General features: G+C 47.3%; 1 protein-coding gene and 1 long non-coding RNA gene across 21 annotated transcripts in view; both read left to right on the top strand.

The window, feature by feature from the left end:
* LOC129121596 (uncharacterized) overlaps positions 1–4,574 on the top strand; it is a 75,050-nt gene extending 70,476 nt beyond the window's left edge. For 13 of the 20 annotated variants that reach the window (XR_013182759.1, XR_013182748.1, XR_013182752.1 and 10 more), the window contains 3 exons: positions 1,678–1,807; positions 2,793–2,957; positions 3,866–4,574. This is a non-coding gene — a long non-coding RNA (uncharacterized LOC129121596). Of the gene's footprint in view, positions 1–1,677; positions 1,808–2,288; positions 2,469–2,792; positions 2,958–3,639; positions 3,766–3,865 lie in introns of all 20 variants that reach the window. The other 7 variants (XR_013182761.1, XR_013182755.1, XR_013182758.1 and 4 more) reach the window with 4 other exon arrangements.
* A 1,424-nt stretch (positions 4,575–5,998) lies between these two features.
* Positions 5,999–24,561, top strand: part of HSD17B12 (hydroxysteroid 17-beta dehydrogenase 12) — an 82,999-nt gene continuing 64,436 nt past the window's right edge. The window contains exon 1 of the mRNA XM_054635588.2: positions 5,999–6,446. Within this exon, the coding sequence (XP_054491563.2) occupies positions 6,014–6,446 (433 nt within the window). The 5' untranslated portion in view covers positions 5,999–6,013. The remainder of the gene's footprint in view (positions 6,447–24,561) is intronic.

The following is a 24,561-nucleotide window of genomic DNA, read 5'->3' on the forward strand; positions in this document are numbered from 1 at the left end:
GTGAGTGCCATGCATTCCTGAACTTTGTTCATTTCATGTGGACAAGTATCTCTATCACTTATCTACAGTTCCAAAACTAGGTAGAAGAGACATCAAGGATTAAACAATGAGCAAACAGTATTTCATTTCTACGGATGATATTTTCAGCTCAAATCAATATATTTCAGTGCGTTGTCGGATTGAAAAAGGGTAATCTGTTGTCATGGCCATATTATGTCTCCAGTAAACACATGCTGCACTGGATTTGCAGCATGCACAACTATTAGAATTTTTTTTTTTGAGTAGTACTTGATTTCCAATATTGCTGGTGATTATAAAACCCAACCCTCACTACATATGCATGTCCTACTAAGCTTTTCCTTGGTTTGCATAGTAAGAGGATCTGGAGCTCCCTGCAGTCACTTCTGAGAACTCTAAACAGGGAATGGCAACAAAAAGTGGAATTTTGAGTTTTAACAGGAGACGCACTTGTCAATCCATAGCAGGTAAAAGTGAAAAATCCCTGTATCAAGTACAAGAAGTTTGTAGTACCATTTGTATTGTTTCCTGTTTGAAAGGTAAACTGAACAGACCTTCCCATAAAGAGCAGCATACATCTGCATGGCACATTGGATTTGCAATCTGTAGACTCAACTAGTTAATGTGCCAGCTACTGTTTGGCTTTAGGTTCTGTTTGTCTTCCATTGCTACATTTGCCTGGAGTGTTTTGTTGTTGAGAAATTTGGGACTTTATTCCCTGAAGCAGGCTAGATTGCTGATGCCCAAGGTTTATTTGAGAAGCAAGGAGTGTATAGCTGTAACACAGTGTGGTAACCTAAAATGCCTGACTGACTCAGCTTCAAAGTTAAGACTTGAGCTTCGCAGCTGCCTTGTGTTTGCAGATTTCTGCCCTTCTCATAGAAACTATACCCAAAAGTGTGCAATTGCAGATGAGTGACACATCAATCAAAATTTGTGCTTAGTTGGTTATTTATTATGGCACTTAATGTTACCAGTTCCATCCCTTTCTCTCAACCTGCTGTTCTCTGGCTCCCTTGTTTCCTGCAAGCTCTGCAGAGCAGGGCCGATCAGCTCGAAGTGCCTTATGCTAGGCCCACAGGAGTCCTGTACTGCAGGAGCTGACAGCAAGAGCCAGCTGGCAAAGCCCAAGTCTGAACCATGGAACCCCAGCACCTGCTGCATGTGTAGCATGCCAAAAGGAAGGAGGGTTACATAAATACCTGCTTTTATAGTTGCCCAGATACACCACTTTAACATTTGCTGAAGATGTATGCACAGGATGTGTGCTGGGGCTGAGAATGTCTGCTGCAGCCCCTCCAGCTCTCCCTCCCATTATTATAGCTGAAAGAAAAACAGTTACTGAGAAGAAATTCTTTACTGAGGGTGGTGAGGCACTGGAATAGGTTGCCCAGAGAAGTTGTGCACGTTCCATCCCTGTGAATGTCCAAGACCATCTTGGATGGGGCTCTGAGAACCCTGGCCTTGTGAAAGGCATCCTTGCCCATGGCAAGAGAGTTGAAAGTATATGATCTTTAAGGTCCCTTCCAACCTAGGCAACTCTATGGCTCTATGATGTGACGATTCTGTGATTCTGTGTGCTGTGAAATAGCTTCAACCAAAATCACCTCACCCTGCACACCTGTGCCATGCTGTTAAAGCACTTTTCTGCCCTTTCAGGCAGAGGAGGGAAACCGGAACTCCTGGGTGAGTGCTAAATAGTGCACGGACTTGGAGGGGTACCATGAGCCTTGCAAGGAGATGGAGTAGATGCCTAAGGAAAAGCTGAGGATCTGGAATTCCATACAAGGTATCTTGCCTCACCCCATCATTACAATGAACTCAGCAGTTGATGAGGTGCATTGAGAGATTTGTTGGCGTGTCTGAATGGTTCTTGTTGAGACATTAACAGAACGGACAATGAAGCTTACATTCTTAGGTATTCTAATTTTTGCCTTCAGTGTGCACTGGGGCAGGGTGTCTTAATTTGGGGCTATGGATTTAGGCAAAGACCCACTGCAGGGCTCAGCACTGCAGCAGCCAGGCCCATTATTGAATCTGGCCTCACTGCAATAAGTGTGAGTAATGGTAAGAGAGGCATGAGAGCAGAATGACTGTACAGAGGGGAGAGCTGCTCTTGAGTTGCTAGAGTGAAAAACATATTTGTAAAGGGATAAAATTAGTGCTGGGTACAAGAATGCCATTTAGTGAAACAAATGACTACACTGTTCAGGGGCAGGAAAAAATATGACACATCACAGATAACCAGCATTCCCCCTCTCCTGTCTCAGGGTTGCTGCAGAGCAGACGGCATTTCTGGCAGCACTGGGCAGGCTAGGATGAGAAGTGGATCCCAGTGCTGAGGCTTCCTGAGTGCTGAGACCCCTGAGCCACAGGTGTCACTGTGCGGACAGTGAGTGACTGTCTTGGGTGCTCGCCTGTGGACTTGTAGTGAGAAGTGTTTTCCTCAGGTACCGAGAGAGCAGGGCAGGAGGGAAACATGGGAATGTGGTCTCACTGAGATGTGTATTGCTCGTGAGGTACTTGTGGCAGCAACATCACAAAAACTTCATAATAAAAATCGAATGCTTCTTATTGGGTGCTCTTTTATCCTCTATTCATTGTGGTTTATTGCTCCTGTGCTATATTTTTGTCTCCTTTTGATGTCATCATCTGTGTGGTTCTATGTCCCTATCTTCTGTTCCTTATTGTTGCATTTTTTAGTCATGCATGTCACTACTCCTTTAGCTTTCCTAAAGACTTCTCTCTCATCTCTGTTGTGATCTGCTGTACAGCTTAGCCATGATCCATATGATGGAGCAATGTAGCCAAGCTGTGGGCTGACCGAGGTTTGCATCACTGCCCTGACCCAGATTGCATCTGCAGTCATCTGGAACTGACTACACGCCTGAACTGATAAAAGAGGCTGTGGAAATATGGATCTCTGGGGCCTTGGCAAGGTATCCTCATATGTGTATGCATGTTGATGTGTGAGTACACTCAAAATGCCTGTCTGTTCCATCAGCTCAGTGACTGGGTGCTCCTTTGGGATTTGCAGCAGCTTAAGGCAAATGGGAACAGACCTGCAAAGCTCATGAGAATACTAGGATTAACCCTGGAAAGGGGGATATGCCTGTTGCTCAGGAATGTGTGATGCCCATAAGCAAGAGATGCAAACCCCCTCATTTGACCTTTGTATAATTCTTTCCCTTCCAGTGAGTCCCTTTCCCTGCCTGTGACTCATCTTCTTCTAAATGTAGACTGTAAGCCTCTCAGAGGACTGCCTTTTTCTCCAAGCAGGGTAGCATAAAAAATAGCAACACTTTTGAATAACCAGTATGATTTTTTTAACACAAAAAAAAAAATGGAGGAGTGCCTTGCTTTGTCTGTGCTTCTCTGTCAAGGGGTTTATCAGTCCCCCTGAGAGAACAGTGGGGCAGGTTCTGTCCTGACCTGCAACAAGAAGGTTGTTCAGACAAGAGGTCTCAGGACCAGCACAACTGCAGTGCAGTGGGCAGGAGATGTTATAATAAAAGATGGGTAGACTCTGACAGAGACCAACAAATCTTTCATAGCACCCACATACTTTCCTTCCTATTTCTGACCCATTTGTAATTGTCAGCATTCCCTTGGTAACTGCAGTGCAGCTTACAAGTATGTCCAGTAGGAAGTTGCCTGCTCCCTTCAGCAGGTTTCCCAATGCTCATCTCCTTTCCTCCAGCCTCTACATGCACTGTCCAGCTGCCCAACTTTTCTTCTAAACACTTGGTGAGTCTGGTGACCACTGTTACCTTCCATCCTTTGCTTCAGCTCTACAATGTTGCCTTTGACATGTAGTAGATCTCTTTTCTGCCTTTTCTCTTTCCAGATGCTTATGCCATATTCACCTGTCCTCTGGAAGACAAAAGAGTGAGGATCAGCAGTGTCATTTATTCTGCAAAAACTGAACAGATGAGAACTGCTGTGACAGCCAATAGACAAAATTAAAAATTAAGGAAAGGCTGGTATGGAACAAGAGGAAAATTATCCCAGCATTTTGCATTTTTTGTAATCAAAGTCCTGTCTTTGGAGGGTGTTGTCAACTACACACTTGGTGAGGCCTATAAGGATTTTCCGTGTGTAATACCTGCAGGAGTTAGGCCTAGCCTATCACACTATTCTAAAAGTGATGTCCAGTAAGCAATAGGTGGGCTCTCTTGGGAAAAATGCAGGAAGAAAACTTGGTGAGAGCTGGATCCTCTGCAGTGTCACCTCTCATGAGGGATTGACAAAAGAAAAAAAAAAAAAAGGTGAATTAATTCACCATGGGGATGGAAGGATGGATGCTTCCTGTTTTTTTCATTGCAAAGTGTATGATGGCTTCATGCCTTTAATTGACATCAGTGCAGTGTTGTTCAATCCAATGAAATTTGAATCCCACAATGAATTTCTTTTCCACAAGTAGATTATGAACAGAAGGGTTTGATTTTTATCAATTATGTATTTTTGAGTGAAAAGCTATTTTGTGTATATGTATTTAACAGCAGGAAATATAGCAAATGTTTATTTTTATTAAACTAATAAAAAGGATAAACCTATCACGGCAAATTTTCATTTGATTTCTTTGGTCTTGTTTCCCTTAACATAGACAAGAGGTCATAGTGTGCAGCCCCAGGTATCTCAGGGTGCACAGTTCTTTGCATCAGGTAGTTGGTGTCATACTAGTGTGTCTTGTTTCTAAATGAGAGCTTGAAGTGGCAGTAGTGCTTCTAACTGCATTCACAGGGCACCATGGCCAGGTTGTGGCCCCAAGTTGCAATACTCAGGGTACTGCTTACTTGTTACAATTAAGGTGGCACCTTACATCAGCTCTTTCCAAAATCTGAAGCAGGAAAAGGTTAGGAAATGTGGAATGAGATGAGAAAAGAGAAATGTAGAGCACTTGTAAATCCATTGTGGTCTTCAGAGGTGGAGCTGCAAGGGGAGGCCAGGCCTGAGGTGTGCCAGGATTTGGCAGATTAGGCTCCTGGAGGCTTCCTCTGCCATCGACATGGTATGTGGCAAGTAACACAAAGGAGTTGGATGAGGGCAACATGGCTGCAGCCTGGCAGCTGGTACAGCTTGGAGATCTTCAGCAGTAGTGGCTGGATTTGGGTATGACCTGTTTGCTAGTCCAGGAGAGAAAGGAAAGATAGTTGCAAGGGGCTCCCTTTAAAAACAGCAGTCCCCTGGACCTCAACTGGTCTTCTCTGACATTTTAACTGACCCACACCTTACACCACATTGCCGCTGATTTTCCATGTTCCTCAGCCACTCCTGCCGTTTCAGCCTGTTGAGGCAATACATCTCAAGCATGAGCTATTTCAGGGCTTCAGCCTCCCACAACCTAAATTGCCCCATCTCCTCTCCATTGCCCCAGGCTCCCTCCTGGGGTGTGTGTGTCATTTCAGAGGTGTCTCCTACACTCCTTCCAAGTCCAGGCGTTCCTAACCCCATCGTGTGAGGGGCTCTGGGAGAGAGGTCGTGTCAAGCGGGCAGGTGAAGGGCGACGAGGCAGGGCAAGTTCAGGCATGGCACAACAAGTGGGCAGCTCAGGGGAAATATTTCGGAAGCCTCCGTTGCCCCTGGATCTTGTCGGGAAAGACAGACCGAAGCCAGCCGGACGGGACAGCGCTGCCAGCCCCGCGGTGTGTGGGGTGCAGTGACAGCTGGGCTGTGGTGCTCAGCCCCTCTTTTCCCGGGATGGACTTTCCCCGGGGGGGGGTTCCCTTTGTCCCGGGGTCCCTGCGGACCCGTGCCGTGCCGTGCCGTGGCGATCGCGGCGCGGCTGCGTGGGCGAGCGCAGTGCGGGGCTGGGGGAGGTGAACCGAAGGACATATTCGAGTGTGAGGCGGAGCCTGAGCATTTTATGAATGGGCTCATATGACGTCAGTGGGGGCGGGAGCGGAGGCTCCGTCTTTCACCAGTCCTGCGGGGTTCCTGGGCGGCGGGACCAATCGAAGTGCGGCGACCGGGTGACGGCCATGCTCACTGGCCAATGGCGACAAGAGAGCGGTGCCGACCACGTGGGGTGCAGGCCGCAAGTAGTACGGGGGCGTGTGGCCGCTCGCTGCCTGCCCCCCCCTTCCCGGCGCGGCGGGGCCGGGCGGCCCCAGGGCGGGCGGGCCCGGCCGCGTTGCCGGGTTACCCGGTGGCTGAGAGGCCCCTCCGCCAATCGCGGCGGGGCGGGGGCGGGCGCCGTGACGGTTGCGGGGCGGCGGTGGCCGGGAGGGCTCAGTCCGGCCGCGGCAGCCTCCGCAGCATGGTGGCTACCGCCGCGCTCCCGGCCGCCGGCCTCTTCTACTGGGTGGGCGCGCTGGGCGCTCTCTACGCGGCGGCGCTGGCCTCGTACCGCCTTCTGGCCGGGCTCCGCGTCTGGGTGCTGGGTAGCGGCGCCGCCGCCGTGGGGCCGGCGCTGGGCGCCTGGGCAGGTGAGTGCGCGTCCCGGCCGCCCCCGCCGCGGCTCTTTCTCTGGTGACTCCCGGGCCGGGGCAGGGACCTCGCGGGGGAGCGGCGTCGGCCTGGCGGGGAGGGGGACGCGGGCGGCGGGGACGGGCCCTCCCCTCAGAGGGACCGGGGCAGTCTGGCGGAGCGCCCGTGGGGCGACAGCCAGGTCCGGGGCGGGCTGGTCTGGGGCAGCGTCTGAGGGACCGGCGGGTTCCACTACTCTGCCGAGTGGGCCCCCGACTAGCCGGGAGCCGCTCTCAAGCTCTCCAGGAAACGTGCGGGAGCAGAGCACGCCGGTCGGGTCGGTCCTGAGAGAAGCGCCGATTGTTGGGACTTGCGGGCGGGCAGGCGGACGCGCATGGCGTGTGTGAACTTGGTGTCTCCAGGGCGGCCGGGCGCGCAGCGCGGCTCCGGGGCCGCTCCGCAGTTTCCAGCGCGGCCGGGGCCGCTCCGCAGTTCGCAGCGCGGCCGGTCGGTGCGCGCCGCCCCCTCCGCGCCGGCCTCGCACCTCATCGCTGACGTCAGGCCCGCCCCGTCCCCGCCGCCCCCGGAGGAGCGGCCGCTCCCGGCGCAGCGGAGGCCGCGCGGCCCCTGCCCGGCACCGGGAGCCCTGCGAGCGAACGGCGGCAGCCGCGGGTGCCCAGGGAGAAGAGCTGTGCTGGAGGGCGAGGGAGGAGCCCTGCCGAGAGCGGCGGGAGAACAGCGGAGCGGCGCGAAACTTATGCCGACTCCGTCTGCTCCTGCAGCTCGGCCCCTCATCGGTCCCGTGCCGCGCTCGGGAAGGGGCTGAAGCACGAGTGGCCCTCCCTTTGGAGGGGGTGACAGTAGCGGTGGCCGGGAGGGGGTGGCGGCAGCATTTAGCTGGCATCCCTGAAATACAGGAGCGCTGTGGAAGTACAGCAGAGGCTATTACCAGGGTAATTTCAGTGCTACGCTGCTCTAACTTTTCTCAGTACTTCGATTCCTGGTTACAGGAGCCGCGCTGGGAAAAGATAGTTTCTTCCATCCGAGTCTGCCGCTGCCTTTAAGTAATGATGAGATGATAGAAAGGGCTTCTCTGCTGGTGTAACAGATCAGGCCAAGGGAATTTTCAAATCCATTATTGGAAAAGTTATTGGAAAGGGCAAGTTTTTTGCTTGATTGGGAATTGATAAGATGGGCTACAAAAATAATTGTAGCGTGTAAGGGGTGTGAGTTTAAGGTGAGATGACACTTTAAAAGGCTGCAAAAGGTATTTCCTTTCATCAAGGGGAGTAGGAGGACATCAGGTGCTCAGCTGCTGCAGCTGCTTCCAGGTGCCAGACCTGTAGGCAGAGCAGCCCTGCAGGTTGATTGCTGGGCTTATGACTGTGCTCCCCCCATAACCTCTGCAGCCAGCACAGAACTTGTATGTGAACACATGCCTGGGTAGTTGAATGTCTGCTTGTGTGAGACACCAGTAAAGCAGCACTGCTACTCACAGCATACATAATGCCAGAGCATGTCATGAGTCCTGTGTTTACAGGCTTGAAGTGCAGCAGCCGTGCCTTGGATAAGTAACAGCTTGACATACAAATAACTAAGGCCCAGGTGTTCTTTCAGCTGCAGAAACGTTATGCCTGTTAAAGATATGGCTGGCACAGGACACCCAAACCTTCTTTGACTTTCTAATATGGGTTTTGAATATATTACTGCATTATCAGTTGCCTGCTGACTTGTGGTGCATCATAGAAATCTTGGTGGCCACTTGAGCTTGTTTTGCATTGTTTCAAACATGGAGGTCTGCTGTGCTTGAGCTAAATGCCAGCTTATCAGCTGGAACCACAAACTGTAAACAGCAGATCTTCCCACAGTCACATCCTCAAACATCCAGAGAACTGCAGTGCAAATGTCCTCTGTCACTGTCTTGAGCAAGTGCAGGCAGCAGTGGGCCACTGTATGTGGCCAATGGCTGCTCACAGAAGTTGTTCTTTCTCTGCCAAGATTGTGATGTTCAAGGCAGGGAGGAAGAGGAGCACTGGCAGCACAGCTAAATTCTATGTTTATTGCTCTGCTCTGAAGTGGGAGCATTGCTGCAGTGTCAAGGAGAATGGAGAAATGAGGTGATGATGCCTGCTGTCGCTGTAGGAAGATGTGGCCATCATGAGTTAGCTGTTGTGTGTCCTCTGTGTGCAGCTGATGCAGGTGAGGTGCTGCTTTACTGGGACAGCTGCTGTAGTCTTCAGCTGAAATGAAGAGAGGTTGTCTTAGTCTGAATAAGCACTGAGGTAGTTTGCCCTGAAGTGTGTTGTGGCTGGGAGGCTCTCTGTTTTCTGTCATGGAAAGGAAGATGGAGGCACAGCTGCAGATACGTTGGGTCACCTTCATTGGCAAATTACTAAGTAATACTGTAGGAAGAAGTGCATTTCCTGTTTTTCTGATATTTTAAAAAACAGTGGTTTTGATGCTAATTGGCTGCTGTAGTTATTGTGTCAATGTATTCCTTCTAGTGCACAACTAGAGAGCAACTTTATAAAAACCCTAAAACACAAGTCCTTTTGGAAGGACTTCTTACTGCCCTTGAACTCTTCTGTACATTTGAAATTGGGTTGCAAATTTTTTCCTTGTTTTCTTAGAGATTTTTTCAGATGCATATATGCAATTGCTTCTGTGTATGCTTGGTCTAACCTACTGGTATTTAAAAAGAGGGGATGTGAGGAGGAGGAACCACTATGAACTGGTAATGTACTCTGGAAAAACTAGGTTTGTACTACTTGAAATAGCACCTCTTTTGACAAAAAGTTAGTTTTTCTACAGTCACAATTATGTGTGAAGGTCTGCATGCAGCTGTTCTGGTTTTTCTCTCTGTATAACTTGCATCTGGCTTGGTTTTTGGCTACTGTACTGTTAAGTACAGTATGGAAGTTGGGTGGATGTCTCAAACGTGAGATTTCTGGGTGCCTCGAGAGACTATACAGTGAAAACTCCTGGGTTGAATGTTCTGCCTTTAATGTGCTTCACAAGTTGGTAAAAGAGGAAAAAATAACAGTTCCTTTGATTTAAAAACAATGTAGCTAAATAAACGACAGACTTAACAGGACCAGAGTGCTAAGGAGTCATTCTGAATTCACCAAGAATACAGCAAAGATGTGGTTGTTCCTCTGCCTCCCTCTAGGCAGACAGATCTGTTGGTAGTGCTGATTGTTGCGATCCATAGTTGTATTTCCTTAGGTTGGATGAGAGTCCTGTTCTTCTCCCATTGATGGTAGTGGCAGGCAGCCACCTTGCTTCTCTGCCATTGAAAACTGGGTGTATTCTGGAGTACAGAGTGTCTGGAGCAGGGAACTGTCTGCTGCTGTTACAGCTCCCATTTGGAGAGTTGCCGTGTCTCCTATTTTAGGAAGCCGCCTCTTTTGCAGGAAAACATGAAATCATTCTTCTCCTTCCCTTGAGTAACTTGGCGAAATGAATTCAAAATCCTATAGTGATTTAGGCTGGGAAGGACCTCAGGAGGCTTGCAGTCCAACCTCCTGTTTGGAGCAGGGTCAGCAGTGTAATCAGAGCAGTTCAGTGTATGCAGATAATCAACTCTGTATGTTCAATACACATGGGCAGTGCAAATTGGATTGATCTGGTGCTCTAAAGCATCTAACGTCTTGGTTGTGTGGGTGCTTAAACTTTTTGTTTCTTTTTCTCCTGTCTCAACATTGCAAATATTTTGATGATAAATGCGGGGTTTTTTCCCCCCAATTTTCTGTAGCTGAAGCAATGTGTTAACTGGAAACAAAATTATTTTGATTATGTGAGTTGCCATATGACACTTGAAGAAAAGTCCTGTTTTCTTTCAAGCCTCACAGTGTCTTAGAAAAGCATCCACTTCTCCTCTATCTTCAATGCCTCTGATAGAGTCATGGTTGAATAATTGTACATTTAGTGGTTACAAGATATCTGCTAGTGGTGATGCTTTCTCATGTGGTGAATACAGCTGTACAGTTGTATTTGGGCCAACAAAGGTTTGTGAAGATGAGCTTGCCTTAATTAAGCTTCTTGGAGTTTATTCACTAACATGCAAAATTAACTAAATGTGGGCAATTTGCTCTAGGTTTCTTTAAAAAGAATTTGAGAGGTCGTTAATCAGGGTGGTGCTCTCAACTGCCTCTAACTTTCTGTAATTTGATTTTGATTTTATTCAGTCTTTAACCATTCTTTCCCTGTGTAAATATTTAACAAAAACTTTAAGCAGTAGAAAGCTGGGTGACCCTCTCTGCCTTCTTGCTGGCTTCTTTTACTTAATAAGGGCCATGCATATCCAGCATCTAAAAATAGCAACTTGTGCATCAGGACCACTGAGGGAGACATGAAAAATGTATGTAACTGGGTACATGAGCAGTCGAGTAGATACTTCTTTGTGTCTGTACAGTCAGGGGCAATTCCCAAACTCTTGTTGACTAGTAAGCTGAGATAATAACAAGCTCTATGCATCAGACCTTATCAATAATATTATTAAATTAATAAGATGTGATGCTTCTGTCAAGAGGAAGAAGTCTAAGAAGAGGACTAGCTGGATTTTGTGCTTTTAAATGGTTTGAGTTAGATTCCATCTGTAAGATTATGCTTTCTGCAGTCCCTACAAATGGTGTCTTATGAAATAGACCCTGATCCTTATAAAGTTCTTGAGGTATCCTTAATGAAATAAGTCAGATGGTAAAATATTTTAGTTACAATTTAAGAACTCCATACAGAGGACATTCACTGCTGATCGGGTGCTAACGACACAGTCAGTGTCGTTTTTCAAACTCCTTAGCATCAAGTGAAATAATTGTTGCCTTAAAGCTTCTTAGTTTTTTGCAAGCAAGTTTCAGTCCTGTGTGCACAGACAAGTGCAGTCTTGCTTTGCATGTGTTTCACAATGTGCAGTGATAAACAGTTGAGAGACCATGTCACAAGTCATTGTTGCAGATTTCAACAGCCACCCTGGAGCAATGTGTGATGAGGGTGTAGTTGGTAGGGAGGTGGAGCAGAAGGGAGTTTCAACCTCTCTGAGCCTTGCTCTCCCTGCAGGATGTGAGGGGAGAGGCTCTGCCCAGCTCCCATTTTCCCTGTGCAGGAGGGCTTGGCTGGTGTGTGCAGAGCTTTGGGGGGAGCTTTAGCTTATCTTTAGTTCTTCAGCTGAATCACTTATTCAGGGATTTATCATCTTCAGCACTTCAGGTCCATGGTGAAGGTTTTCTGGCCTTGTTCTCAATTCTGGAGGCTGCCCTTGTATGAAATAAAGCATGGCACTTGTTAACCTGAAAAGTGATGTTAAGAATGTGTGAAAATATGCCAGCTTGCTTGTAAACTAACTTGTGATCGTGACAGCTTAAGTGAAATGTGCAGACTGAACTCAGAGCATGTTTTGTTTTTTGTATGATTATTTGCAAGCTGCTTCTGAAGGGTTACTGCACTGAAGAGTGGCTCAGAGAACAGTCTGATGCAAGTGTCAAGTGTCCTAATCCTGTCTGTACTTCTTAGGAGTACTGTGCTCCAATGTGTATGGCTTTTTCTTTTCCTAGTTGCCATGTAATATTTCCAAGTATCCATCCTAAATTTTCTCTTCTAAAATTTTAGCTGTCTGCCTCCAGTCATCAGTCCTACTCATAACTTGTAATTTAAAACTTTTCTTTCAATGTATCCCTTCAGCCTGTGCTTTGTTGGGCTGAACAAACTTCCAAGCAGTCCAGGAGAAGTGGGATCTCTGACCCTGCTTCTCTAGACTTGGCAGCATGAGCTGTGTGGAGTTTGAGGGGGCTGTAAATCCTTCAGAGACCTTGCAACTCTTGGTGAGTCAGGGAGGCTCTCTAATATTTTTTACATAGGCTACTGCTATTAACATACTCTAAAATCAGTCCTGCGTCCTAGACAGTATAAAGTAATGAACCATACTCTGCTGTTTTCTACAATTTTTCTCTTTCTGGTGCTTGCTTATTTCTTTCAGGTGTCTTCATTTGCACATGATGTTGCTGACAGTTTAAAACCTCCACTTAGTAGGATTGCTCAACACTTAGTGCATTGTGTGCTCCTTTTTATACTCTCTGTTCAGAAAAGTAGAGGGAGAGCAACTGCTCAGAGCCCAGATGTCCAGAGTCCCAGTTCTGCTGTGTCCTAGCTGATGGTCTTCAGCTCTTCCCTTCTGGCTCATGCCAGCACACTAAATGTGGCATGAGTGGGCATCAGCAGCCTCAGCATCAACCAACCTCATAATCTACAGCTCTGCAGTTTGATTCAGAATATGAATGAGCTTTGCCCTGTTTATCTGCAGGAGCAGAGAGATGTCTATGGAGGAAGGTTAAATGCTTTAGTATGGTTTTCCCACCTGCAAAAAAACCAAAAAAACCAGCTAATGGTGAGTGGAGGACAGATGTTTGCATTAAGGTGAAAAGAATACCCATCTCTGATAAACAGCCTGAGAGGGAAATGCTTGACAATTTATTAGCCTGGAGATGAATAGCTGTCTTATTTTAAGCTAGCTCATTCTCTCAGTCTTCTGTGTGTTTTAAAGTAGGAATACTTGTAATGGAAACTAGTTACTTAAAACTAGAGAATTTACACAAGGATGTAATCTAGAGTAATATCATGCTCCAGTTTCTTTGGCTTGCTCTTTGTGGGTGTGCTTCTCTCACTTTGGGAAGATTACCTGTGAGGTTCCCTGGTGACAGCAAGGAAAGGCATTGTGTAGAAGTGGGGAGTGTCTTCAGCAAGGAAGTCCCAGCTGGAATTGTGCTGGGTGTTAGTGCCAGTTAGGTAAATGCAATCCTGTGTAAGGAACAAGTAAGCTGGCAGGAGACCCTGAGGGCAGAGCTGAGAGTGTCCTTTGGGAAAACTCCACCTGGGATATTTTTTTTGGTAGGTGGGTGAAATACATGGTTCTTGGTCTTGTCAATATATTAATTCCTAATCCATAGGGTGAGGATGAACATCTCTGCTATGGAAGGGATAACAGTAAGAAGGTATCTTTCCTGATTATTCTAACAGAAATGACAAATGTGATTCTTTAGGCCTGTATATGAACAAAAATGTGGGATAAACTCTGTAACTAGTAGGTAAAACACCCATGTGTTGGGCTTGCATGGTTTCATCACTTACCTAAGTTGCTACCTCTTGCTTCAAATGACTTCTGGTGCTCACTTAGTGATAAGTTTTGGAAAACGTGGGTGCTTAGAGAAAAGCCAAAGATTTTTCAGATTGAGTACATTAATATCTGAAAATGCTAGAATTAGGGCAATTCAAGTTCCTTCCCCTGTATTACATTTAATGTCACAAAAGAATTCTACCTTAAATCTGCTACTTTTTTGACTCCTGATTTAACCTTAAAATAATATATTGTTTTTCAAATCTGTGAAAGTTCCCAGATTCCTGGAAATAATGTCTAGAGCAGTGCACCATCACCCACTTGGTGAGTCATTAGCAGTGCTGAAATCCTGTTCCACAATTTAAGCATCTCCAGCTAACATGGGAAGAGAGCTATATACAGAATTTCCTACTGAACTTCTAATTCACTCTGTTGCCCTCAGCAGCAGATGGTGACACCTAAAAGCCTGAGGTTTGGTTGTAGGTTTTGAAAGAAACCTCTTGTTTAGTTGTTCTTAAAACTGGAGTTGAGATGTCCAGAAGCTGAGCCTCAGGGAAAATGGTGCCTGTTCCATTGTTTCTTCTACTCCTTTTGCCATTTTTGTTACCCTTCCTGCTTCTTTCTCTCCTGAGGGTTCTCTCATGTTTCTCCCATGATTCAGTTGCCTGTCAATTGTGGAAGACAGCTGGGTGGCTCAGCTTCAGGCATGGTGTGTGTATATGCAGAATTTACTGTCTGGTTGACTGTACAGATTTGGTTTTGGTCGCATGTTTGGTTTTTTCTGTTTTTTACACCTCCCTTCTATTTTGTCCTCTTAAGCAATTGTGAGCCACGTGTTCCAGAGGGGTGTGTTCCATCAGTCATGCAGAGGGACAGCTGTGTTTCCACTTCTTGAAGAGCTCTGTACTTACTAGACAAAGAAGAGCAGCCTTGAGGAGCTCAGCTCTAGGGCTTTTAATCACAGCAATTTTTCCACAGGATTTTCATGTATGTTAGAAGGCTACCACAGAAGCACAGAGGGAGAAAAGCTGTAATGAGAGAAGGGGAATGGGAGGTGGTAAGCTCAATGGGACAAAGGTTTTTGTTGCTGATGGGAGGAAACTGTTGTGCAGGCACTAAAGAGTCTGGTCTCCTTACAAGGTATCTGGTCCCTGCCTTTACATGGGGAGGTTTGCAGATGTGTGTGAGGATACATACAGGTATAGAAATATTTCTCTGCCTTCTGCTTTCCATTTCTGCAGCTGCTGCTACCCAACCAACACTTGCTTATGCTTGCATGCTGCTTCCCCACACTCTACTTCATCACTGGATCCTTATTCCAACAAGTCCTGTTTCACATTCCTCTGTGACTGGCTGATCTGTTTCTCCAAAACTCTTCCATTGTTCTGAAGTCTCTGGAAGACTGATTTCCCCTAGGCTTTGTGCCCCTTTGCTCCCTTCCCCAGGATTCTTATCCTGCCAGCAAAGGTGCTTAATCTAGAAACTTGTTATTCTCTATTATTTTGCATAAATATTTTTTTCTTGAAAGAGGTGTATATGCCCAGTATTCCTGCTGTCTCAGTCCCATGTGCCAAAGGGCTCTCCATCCCCAGAGTGTGGATTCAGTATGGCTCATGAGTCAGCTCTCTAACAGGAGGGAGAAGCATCAAGGATAGGGCAGTAAAGGATCAGTGCGCTGCTGGAAGAAGCTGCTACCCTGCCTGTAGTTGAACAAGGGATTAGAGTTAGGATGTCTTGCAGTTTGTTCCTGCCCTCAGTTGTCCTGCACGTCCAATGCAGTGTTTGTATGGCATGGCAGAAAGGGATGTGTACTCCTGCCAACTCACAGAGGTGTGCTTAAAGGCAAGTTACCTGTCCTGATACAAACTCTTTACCTCAGTCTTTTCATCCAGGTAGACCCAGATCTATGGCAAGACTTTTGGGGCTCCTCAACTTGGTGTTTGTTCCTAGATTTTGATCTAGAACCCTCCATTTGGTGGACTGGTTCTTCTCCTTGGGTGTTCACTCTAACCTCCAGAACCTTGTTCATGTTCCTTTGCACTGGAATCAGTTTGCTGACACTCTCACATAATTTCAGCTTATAAATGAGATGCCTTTGTTCACAAGAGTGAGTGTGTGTTTTTACATCATGGCTTTCTGACATAAAAGTTTGGTGGGGAGAGAGAAAGTGGATGGAGAGCTCTTACCTTGCTTCTTTCTTCCTTATGCTGGCACAGAGGTTGGTCTGTTTGTGTGGTGATCCACTTAAGGAGTGTGCCCTGCAGAAAATTAGTCCCTTGGGGCTATTTATGCTCCATAGTCTGCTTGGTCATATGAATTCCAGCACTGGTGGAACAGAAGGGAAACCTGGTAGTACTATGGAACTGTATGTTGAAGATTCAGCTGAGCCCTGTGGTCAGCTTGAGTTGCTCTGAGACCAGGCTGCTGCCAAAAGAATTGTGGCTGCTCTGGTTGCTGGCTGGGAGCTCTTGGTGCTTCCCTCACATTCCCTCAGTCCATGTGTGGTGATGCTGCTGGTGAGGTCCTTGTGTGGCTGGCCTCTAACTCTGCAAGCAGGACCAGCTGCAGTCAGCTGGGTCAGCTTCCTGAGCTGCCTGGAAAGCAGTTGGCAATCAGTTACTGAGGAAGCAGGTAGGCATGGATTGCTGGGTGATGCCCTGCAGCTGAGCTGGCTGAAACTGAGCCTGAAATTGCAGGAGCCCGTTGTTAGTTCTGTTGCTTGGTCCCATCTCGATGGGCTGTTCCAAAGTCTTGTTTTGCTGGGTTCTTTGTGGGTCAAGATGGGTGGCACGTACCTCTTGTGTGTTTGAGAGGATTGTTTATGAGTTGCAGAGTATGATTTTGGAAGTCCCTGCTAATAGGTTTTAACTAGCTCCTTTCCTTTTCAAAGACTAGGATAATGGTGTTGTATTGGTTTGATAGCTAGGGTTATTAATTTTAAGAAAGAAACCTCTTTGTCATTCCTTCTACAATAGTTCATAGCATTGTTCTTCCTGTGACCTTGTCCTTGGGGACAGACAGGTTGTGCTTGGCTGTGTTTCAAACTCTTCCTCTGGTAACCAAATTCTTGATGCTTTAGAGTGTTTGAAAGTGGTGGGGTGGGAATCTGTTAATCTGAAAGTCTTTGTAAGCCAAGAAATTTTAGTAAAATGAAAGAGGTGGATTTTCAATCTGCCAGCTAGGCAGAATTTTGGTAGCATCTTATCTCAGCTGGATTTGTCACTTGGTTGCTGTTGCTGGTTGTGGTTAAATCAAAGTGTAGAGTTTCTGATGTAAAACACTGCCTTGGCAACATTTGAAAATAATGCATTTGTTCAGAAAAATGCGTGACGCTCCAGCATAGACTAGCTTGTTTCAGTCATCGTTAGTAAGCTTTGGATTGAAACTGTATTTCTTGTGCACTAACCTAGAATTAGTCTCCTCAAACTGACTTTCAGCACAAATTCTTTACCAAGTGAGGAAGCAGATTTGAGTAACAATATATCTTTTTTTAATAAAAGCATATTGTTTTAAAGTAGCCTTTACTGTAGCAGTTGGTTTATATTTTCAAGCTTTACTTTGGGGGGAATTAGTACTATGGGATGTATGTAAATATGGGATGCTGATTAAAACTTTGAATGCCCAGTATGGTACTATATGCAGATATTCTTACTAGCTGTGGATTTTCTGCAGTGTGAAGTTGGCTGTTATTCCTAAATCTTGGAGCAGTGATCCTGTTCTTAAAAAGTTGGGGGTTTTTTTCCCTCTCCTTGTCTTCCTTCAGGTATCTTAGTTCCTTAGATACAAGGAACTACAACTACTACTTTCTCTAGCCACACTGGCTGCTTTCAGCAGGAATGGTGCACCTAAATTCACTGCTGTGACAGTTTGCCTGTGCAGTGGGCTGCTCAGCCTCTAACCAGGCTATGCTGTGCCCCAGCTGTGTTTGTCCTGTGCTTGTGGGACAGCAGTGCTTTGGTGAGGTGGCACTGGCTGTCTGCGTGCTAAGAAAGGTTTACGGATCTGAAGGAGAGCAGCAGGAATGCTGGAACAGGTCCCATTGGCAGGGAGGGAGCTTTGTTCAATTTTGAGGGGTCTTTTTAAACAGAGAGTAGAAGGACCTGTGGATAATAAAGCTGCTTTATCAGTCTGGTTCTGATCAGTGGACTGAAGGTGCCAAGATCAGTCTATGCAGATGTGGTGAGAGTGACCTCCATTGCTCTTTCTGGTGTCTGACTTCTAAAGGAGGGTTTTCTCTTGGACTGGAGAGAGAAGTTCAATTGCTGGCCCCCAGTCCCACTCAAAGAGGAGTTGGGGAAGCACTAAGGTTGTGAAAACCTTTCCTGCTGTGGAACCTATAAAGTTCTCTAAATCAAAGAGTCCTTGAGAAGTTGGGATAGGAGGGCTGCAAGAATGGGATGTCAAAAATGAAGGAAAGCAGCAAGTAGAGGAGAGATGGGGCAGGAGGTATCTAAAGTCATGGATACAGGCTGGTATCTAAAGTACAGGGAGCTAGAGGGGTACAAACCTATTGAGCATGCTGCTTTCCAGAGCATCCTGGCAATTGGTGGAGGCTGTTCTCCCTTTATAGCATTGCATCTGTGGATAGGGGATGTTGCTGAAAATTCCTCTGAGCTACCTTTTTTTCCAAGCCATGGCTGCTGGTTTCCTTGCTTGGGACAAGCTGAAGAGTCCTGTCACCACTTGCTTGAGTGGACTCTGTAAATGAAAAAGGCATTGGGGAGATTGCAATGAAGACCTTGGAAAGAGGTTGTGGAGGACCTTGATAGGGGAGGCATTTTTCGTTTAACTCTCCATAGAAGTCTCCACTTTGTCAGGGACATGGTGCATGTTAAAGACAAGGTGAATAGTGCTGTACTTGTGCCAGTGTTCCCTGATGGAGCCGGGGCTCAATAGGACCTGAAATCCTTGCATGGTGTGGGCTGGCCCGGAGGTCCTTCCCTCTGCCGGGCGTGTGTGCCCTGGTGCCCTGTGTTTGGGACAGAAGCACGCAGGGCTGGGGGCCACGAGCTAAGGGCGAGTTCTCTGCTGCGGGTGGATCCTGTGTGCGGACACCCGCGGGGCAGGCGGCAGCGGGGGATGCGGGGAATGCTCTCGGCTGGGGCCTCAGCCCAGCTTGGCCCGGGCTGGGCGCGCTGGTGGCTCCGCGCTGCTCCTGTCGGAGGCAGCGGGGATCCAGCACTCCGGGATCGTGCATGCTTAGTATCGGGCTGATCGCACCCTGCGCCGTGACGCGGGCGTGCTGGGATCAGTGTCCGGGAATAGGACGTGCTCCTGGCACGCCGGGCCTCACGCGTGGGCGCGGAGCAGCAGCTGCAGGGCGCCGGCGCTCCCGGGCCGTCCGTCCGTCTGTCCGCCCCCGCCCTCCCGCCGCGGCGCAGCAGCGCCCCCTGCCGGCCCGCACGGCGCGCCGAAGTGCGGGCGCTCGGGGCCGCCCCGCCGCCCTCCCGGCGGGACCGGCCCCGCTGCCTCCGGTGGGCGGCGGGGGAAGCCCGCCCCGCTCCCGGGGATCCGCTGCCCGCGGGGGAATGCCGGCCCCGACAAGGGTTAATGTCGCCTCACCTCAGCCGCCCTGGCCGCGGCGGGAGGGGGCGGAGGAGGAGGGGGAGCGGTGCCGTCACTGCGGCGGCTCCCGCGCCGTTACCTAACCGGTGACATAACGGGCTCCCTCCGCTCCGCTTAAGAAGCGCCTGGGGCCATCACGGTGGCCGGCTCGCAGACCCTGCGGGGCCGCGGTGGGGCCAGCCGGTGTGAGCCCTGCTGGGAGCGCATGGCTTTCCCCGCCCGCATTGCCGCTCCTCCCGGGGCGCCCTTGGCTTCCCGCCCCGAGGGGCGGCGGGCTGCCCCGTCCGAGAGCCGGGCGGCGGCGGGGGAGCGCTCCCCGTGTTCTCCTCCCGAAGTTTCCCGGGCGTGCAGGGGATCGGCGGAGCCGCCGTTCACCGCCGCTCCGTGGGAGCCGCCATCCCGGGCCCGGGGATGCGCGGCCGCCTCGCGTGACAGGGATACTGCCGGGGACACTGGCTAGTCCACGTGCGGCAGCGGGGCCGGGCAGCCTGCGCCAGCCCACGCAGTGCCCGCGGGCGCTTCCTCTGCCTCCCTGCTCTGCCAGGGAGAAGAAAGTGCACCGAATCAATCGTAGCTGAAACATTTAAGGAGGCTTGGTGGGAGCCTCATTTCTATGAGAAAATCTGGGGAGTTTTCCAGCGGGGGAAATACTGCAAGTTTTCAAGGGCTTGGAGTGAAATATAGAAGGCATCGGTGGGCGTTTCTTTATTTAGAAACGGGAAGGCAAAGGCAGTGTTGCCCGAGTTCTTCCTTAAATCTTTAAGCCAAACACCTATTGCAAAACAGTGCCGATACATAAAAACAGTCAAGGATTTCTAGAGCGCTTTAACGTAAGAGTCTCCCTAATGCTTTATGGTAATTTATCGAGGGCATTTCTCATGAGACAACTGTTGCCTTCTAAGTTGATTAACTTGGGCGTGTTAACATTATTCATCTCCTTCCCCCCCTCCCCCCGGCGGATGGATAGAAATACTTAATTAAAGCGAACGTAATTAAGAGCGTGGGACGGAAGGGACCTCTGTGGAGCAGTAATTACCAAATATGCTCATTTTAGCTGAAACTGTATATATATTTTAGGGTCAAAAAATACAGAGTGGCGTTCAGATTGGCTGGGTTTCCGGCACCGCACAGTCGCCTCTCAGTGCTGCGCGACCCCCGTGTTTATGAATGGTGGGGCTGGGCTCGATTGAGCAGCCGGGCGCGCTCGCCGCTGCCGCCGCCGCGCCGGCTGCGGGCAGAGGGCGCTGCCGGGAGCGCTCGGTGCGGACCGAGGGCGTCCTGCTCGCCCAGGTGCGGCTCGGGCTGGGCTCCACGGCGGCTCCGGGGCACGGAAGCGACGTGATCGGGTCGCTTCCAGTTTAAACAGAGCTGCCCCTCTGTGTCCCCTTCCAGTGCAAAGGCTAGAATGCAAAATGTGGGCTTGAGAAACAGCATACTGTGGAGTACCTCACACTCGTGGTAGGCAGGGTGTCTTTGGAAGATAAGTTTAATGGCTTCCAACAACCTTAATTTCTAGGGGTTGTTGTTGTTTGTATGAACCATCTATTTGAGTAGATTGTTTCTCATCCTAATTAGGTAATTTTCAAAGGCAGTAGAAATTTAAATTCTTCTAGTGCTACTTCTCTACATTTGTAAGGCTTACCTTTATAGGATCTTGATAGAATAAAGAATAAAGGCTTGTCAGCTATGGCATCTTTTATCTGTGCTCATCTTTGCATATTTTTAAAAAAACAGTATCTACAAAATATGATCCTGAAGCCATCTTTGCCTCTAACAAGGCATGAGAAACTTATTTCCAGTATGTCTGAGAGGGCTCCACTTTTTAACAGAGATAAAGGTGTTATTTAGAGTTAGGAATTACAAGAGATTTAGAGCCATTCCTAGCATAGCATAAAGAGGATTGAAGGCTTGTTGTGGATCTTGGTGTATGTGCAGTTGTGCTTCAACCTGTGAAAGGGGACACCCTGAGGGGTGTTCTCCTCTCTCCCCAAAAGAGCTACTTTAGCAGTTGGTTTGAGTAAGATTCCACAGATTCTTCATTCCAAAGCAGCCAGGGAGAAGGAAGAAAGGGGTTGTATTTGGTGGTAGTTTGTGTCTTGGATAGCAAGAGTCAGCTTAAATGGTCCAGTTCACTTTTTTTGTCCTTGGGAACGGATGGTTTGGGTGACCTAAAATTTTAGCTGTTGCCAGTCATGAAAACAGAAACATAAGATTCTACTAGGAGATCCAGTATTGTCTCTAAACAATATGATTTTGGTTCTTGCTTAATGTGAACTGCTTTGCTAATTAGCTCAGGTGGCTTCTTATTCTAAACCCTTCCATTTTATTATCCATTTTAAGTGCTGGAGACTTTCACCTGTAGTTGTCACATTAGTTTCATTTATCCTAGCCAAGCTGCCTACAGATGTAATAAGGATTGTGAATGTCCTGCAGTCCCCCAGTTCTGCAGCCTCAAGTGAGGAGCAGTGGGCTGGGTGAAATGGGAGCAGCTCTTTCAGCCTCTTATGACACTAATGTTTCTTACTTCTTTGTCTAATGGGACACATATTATGTGGCCGCTGTGCTCTTACTTAGTCCCAGTAAAACCATGAGGAACTGGCTATGGAAACTGGTCTGTTCTTCTGGCTTGTCATTGCTGCTGCTGTGCTGGAGTGAAGCTGATGTACATTTGTCCACTTGTTTTCTACTGTATATACATTGAAGGGCCTGAACTTGCATTCTGCAGTTGTTATCCTCCTGATACCTTCACAAGGCCTTGAAAAATTCCCAGTGTGATGCTTCCCATCCTGCTGTTTAGGGGTACCAGATATGGAAGTCTCTGTACTTCAACTTCCTTACTTTTGAGCAGGTTACATGTTTGGGCATGAGTTTTGTTTCCAATTCAGCTGTTCTGCAGAATCCTTATTTTCATACCTCTGTGTCCCTGGAGCTAAGGCTACCTTCTCAGCGTACAGCTTGTTTTAATGTTGCTTCCAGCCAAAATGAATAAAATATCACTGGGTGTCTTCCTGCTCAATTTCTGTTCTACTTCTGAGCTGTTAGGATTTCAGAGAAGAGAGAGCTTCTGAATGAAATCTCTAAGTCTCACCCCTTTGCAGTTGGATCCTTTTTCTCAGTTAGCCTGGAGATATTACAAATTCTGCTGACATTGGCTTCCCTATGCTTGTGTTGGTGAGGGAGGAAGGGCATACATTGTGTGGGTGGTGGGGAGGCAGACCTTTGCTGCTTCAAACAAGAAGTTTTGTCAAGCTACTTCTGTTTTTCTTGGGTGGCACATGGCATGATGAGAATTCATGAAGAGGGAAGATCTTGGAGCTATCCTTACACAAAGCAAATGCTTTTGCTGTGCCCAGAGCCATCTCTATACCTGTTCTCCCACAATCTGTTAATGCACTATGGGAGCTGAGGTGTAAAACTTGGGAATGTGATACACATACAGGAATTTCTCCTGAGCCTTAAATGCTGGCCATGACTGATAAATGGATGGTATGAAATAGGAGGTAAGAGCTCTTATATGTCCCCTGCCTGTGTTAATAAGCAAAGGACTCAAACTCTGCAGGGCAGCAAGTGTGCTATATAAATCATGGATTTATATAGCACACTCGTAATATATTTTATCTGTGACCACACAGTCAAAACATAAAAGCTTTTTTAGAACGGTTGGATGGTGTCCCCTCCCCTGGGCCCCTGGAGGTAGGAAGTTAAACAAAAGTCATTGCTTGGGTAGTTCTGATTTTGGGATTAACTCTGGGGGTTTTGGGAGGGAGCAGATGGAATTAGAATTTAAAAGGGGTCAGTGCAAAGCTTACCAGTAAGCTTGACTGTTACATGGAGGTCCACATGGCTATTGCAGAACATAAAGGATCCACAGATCCAAAGGGCTGGAAAATCCCTATTCTATTAAAAAAAAAAAAATTAAAAGCCCTAGCATTTCAGGAACTCTTCTTGTTTTTTAGAATTCTTAGCTGTTGAAACAGTCACTTAGCAGAAATGTGTCTTAACAGTTGTCTGTTAGACACAAGGACTTCTGAAAAGATCTCCAAGAATGGAAACAGCTTGGGGAAGGATTAGATGTATTAGCTTAGTGGGCTTTTCAAAGTCTTCACACAAATTCAGCAAGGAAGCCAAGCTGCTTTGTATTTCAATAGAAAACCAAGAGGTCAGAAAATCTCTGTACAGTGTTGTGTAACTTACTTTTCATATACACTGCAGATCAGGTGTGTTTGCTGACGAATTTATAGATACAGATTTTCTCTTCACATGCAGAATCTTTCTCTTTCTTGGAACATGAAACTTAAAAAAGGAGTGACTTGTGTGGGTAGTAGGCTGGTGCAGAGAATGGGAAGGTGACAGTGCAGGGATATTAGGGATCTTGAAACACGTTTTAGTATGGCTTGGGCTCATAAATTAAAGGTTCTGGGAGAGCCCTTGCAGCTATTGCATCACTTGCTAAAAATAGCATCTATACTGCATAAGGCAGCCTGTCTGCAGTGTGGATAGTCTTGAGAATTTAGTGCTTCTTGTGAATGATGTTCAGTCATTTTTACTTCTCAGCTAAGCACGTTTTTAATCTGAACTGTGATAGAGAATGAAGCAAAAGGTTTTATTTTCTGTCTCTGAGGGTGGGGTGAGTTTCAAAATAGCATTGTCCACAATTCTGTCTGCAGCATGATTCTAAAAATACATTTTTAAGCTTACTGAAATTACAGTTTAGAGGCACTGATAAATATATTCTTATATTGTAATTGTCAGGGGAGGGGAAGAAAAAAAATAGCTTTGTGCAGCTTGAGGTATTCTGCTCTTCTCATCAATCACTTAAAATTTTGCAGTTTTTTTTTTATATTGGCAGTTACACAATGCAAGTGAAATATAAGGCTAATCTGAATTCTTACTAAAAAAACACCCCACAAACCCCAAATCCCTTCTCTTGAAAATTGAATATATATTATACAGTGCTTTTTTTCCTTCTCTTATTTTGAAATCTTAGTCAAGAATCACCAGCAAAGGAGTGTGTTTGTATTCCAGTGGTGTTGCTGAACCAGACAGGTCTGCAGCACAGCATTTTATTTTTAGACTCTAGGTTGCCATTTTTATCCTGTAAAAAATATTCATCAGCGTCTGGGTGACAGGCCATCAATTTTTTTAAATGTGTCAGACCACGTTTTTCCACCTCTCTCTATTTCTCCTTTTATGTTCTGCTATATACATTTCTTTTTTGGGGGGAAAGGGAGAGGGGGAACGAGGGTACAGATTTTAATTCATGCATTAGATTTTTCAATTCACAGATCTTTAGCGTCACACGGTTCATTCATCTTCTGTGCTCGGCTGCTTACGCAGCTTTGCTTATTGTCTGCAGAGGGTGAACTGCTCTGGTGCAAGCAGCAAAGGCATGGGTTGGGCAAAACCAGCCTCCTGCCAGACTGGTCACCTCAGCTGCCCTCTCTGCTTGCCCCAAAATACCCCCA

Source organism: Agelaius phoeniceus, chromosome 6, assembly GCF_051311805.1.
Source record: "Agelaius phoeniceus isolate bAgePho1 chromosome 6, bAgePho1.hap1, whole genome shotgun sequence".
NCBI classification, from domain to species: domain Eukaryota; kingdom Metazoa; phylum Chordata; class Aves; order Passeriformes; family Icteridae; genus Agelaius; species Agelaius phoeniceus.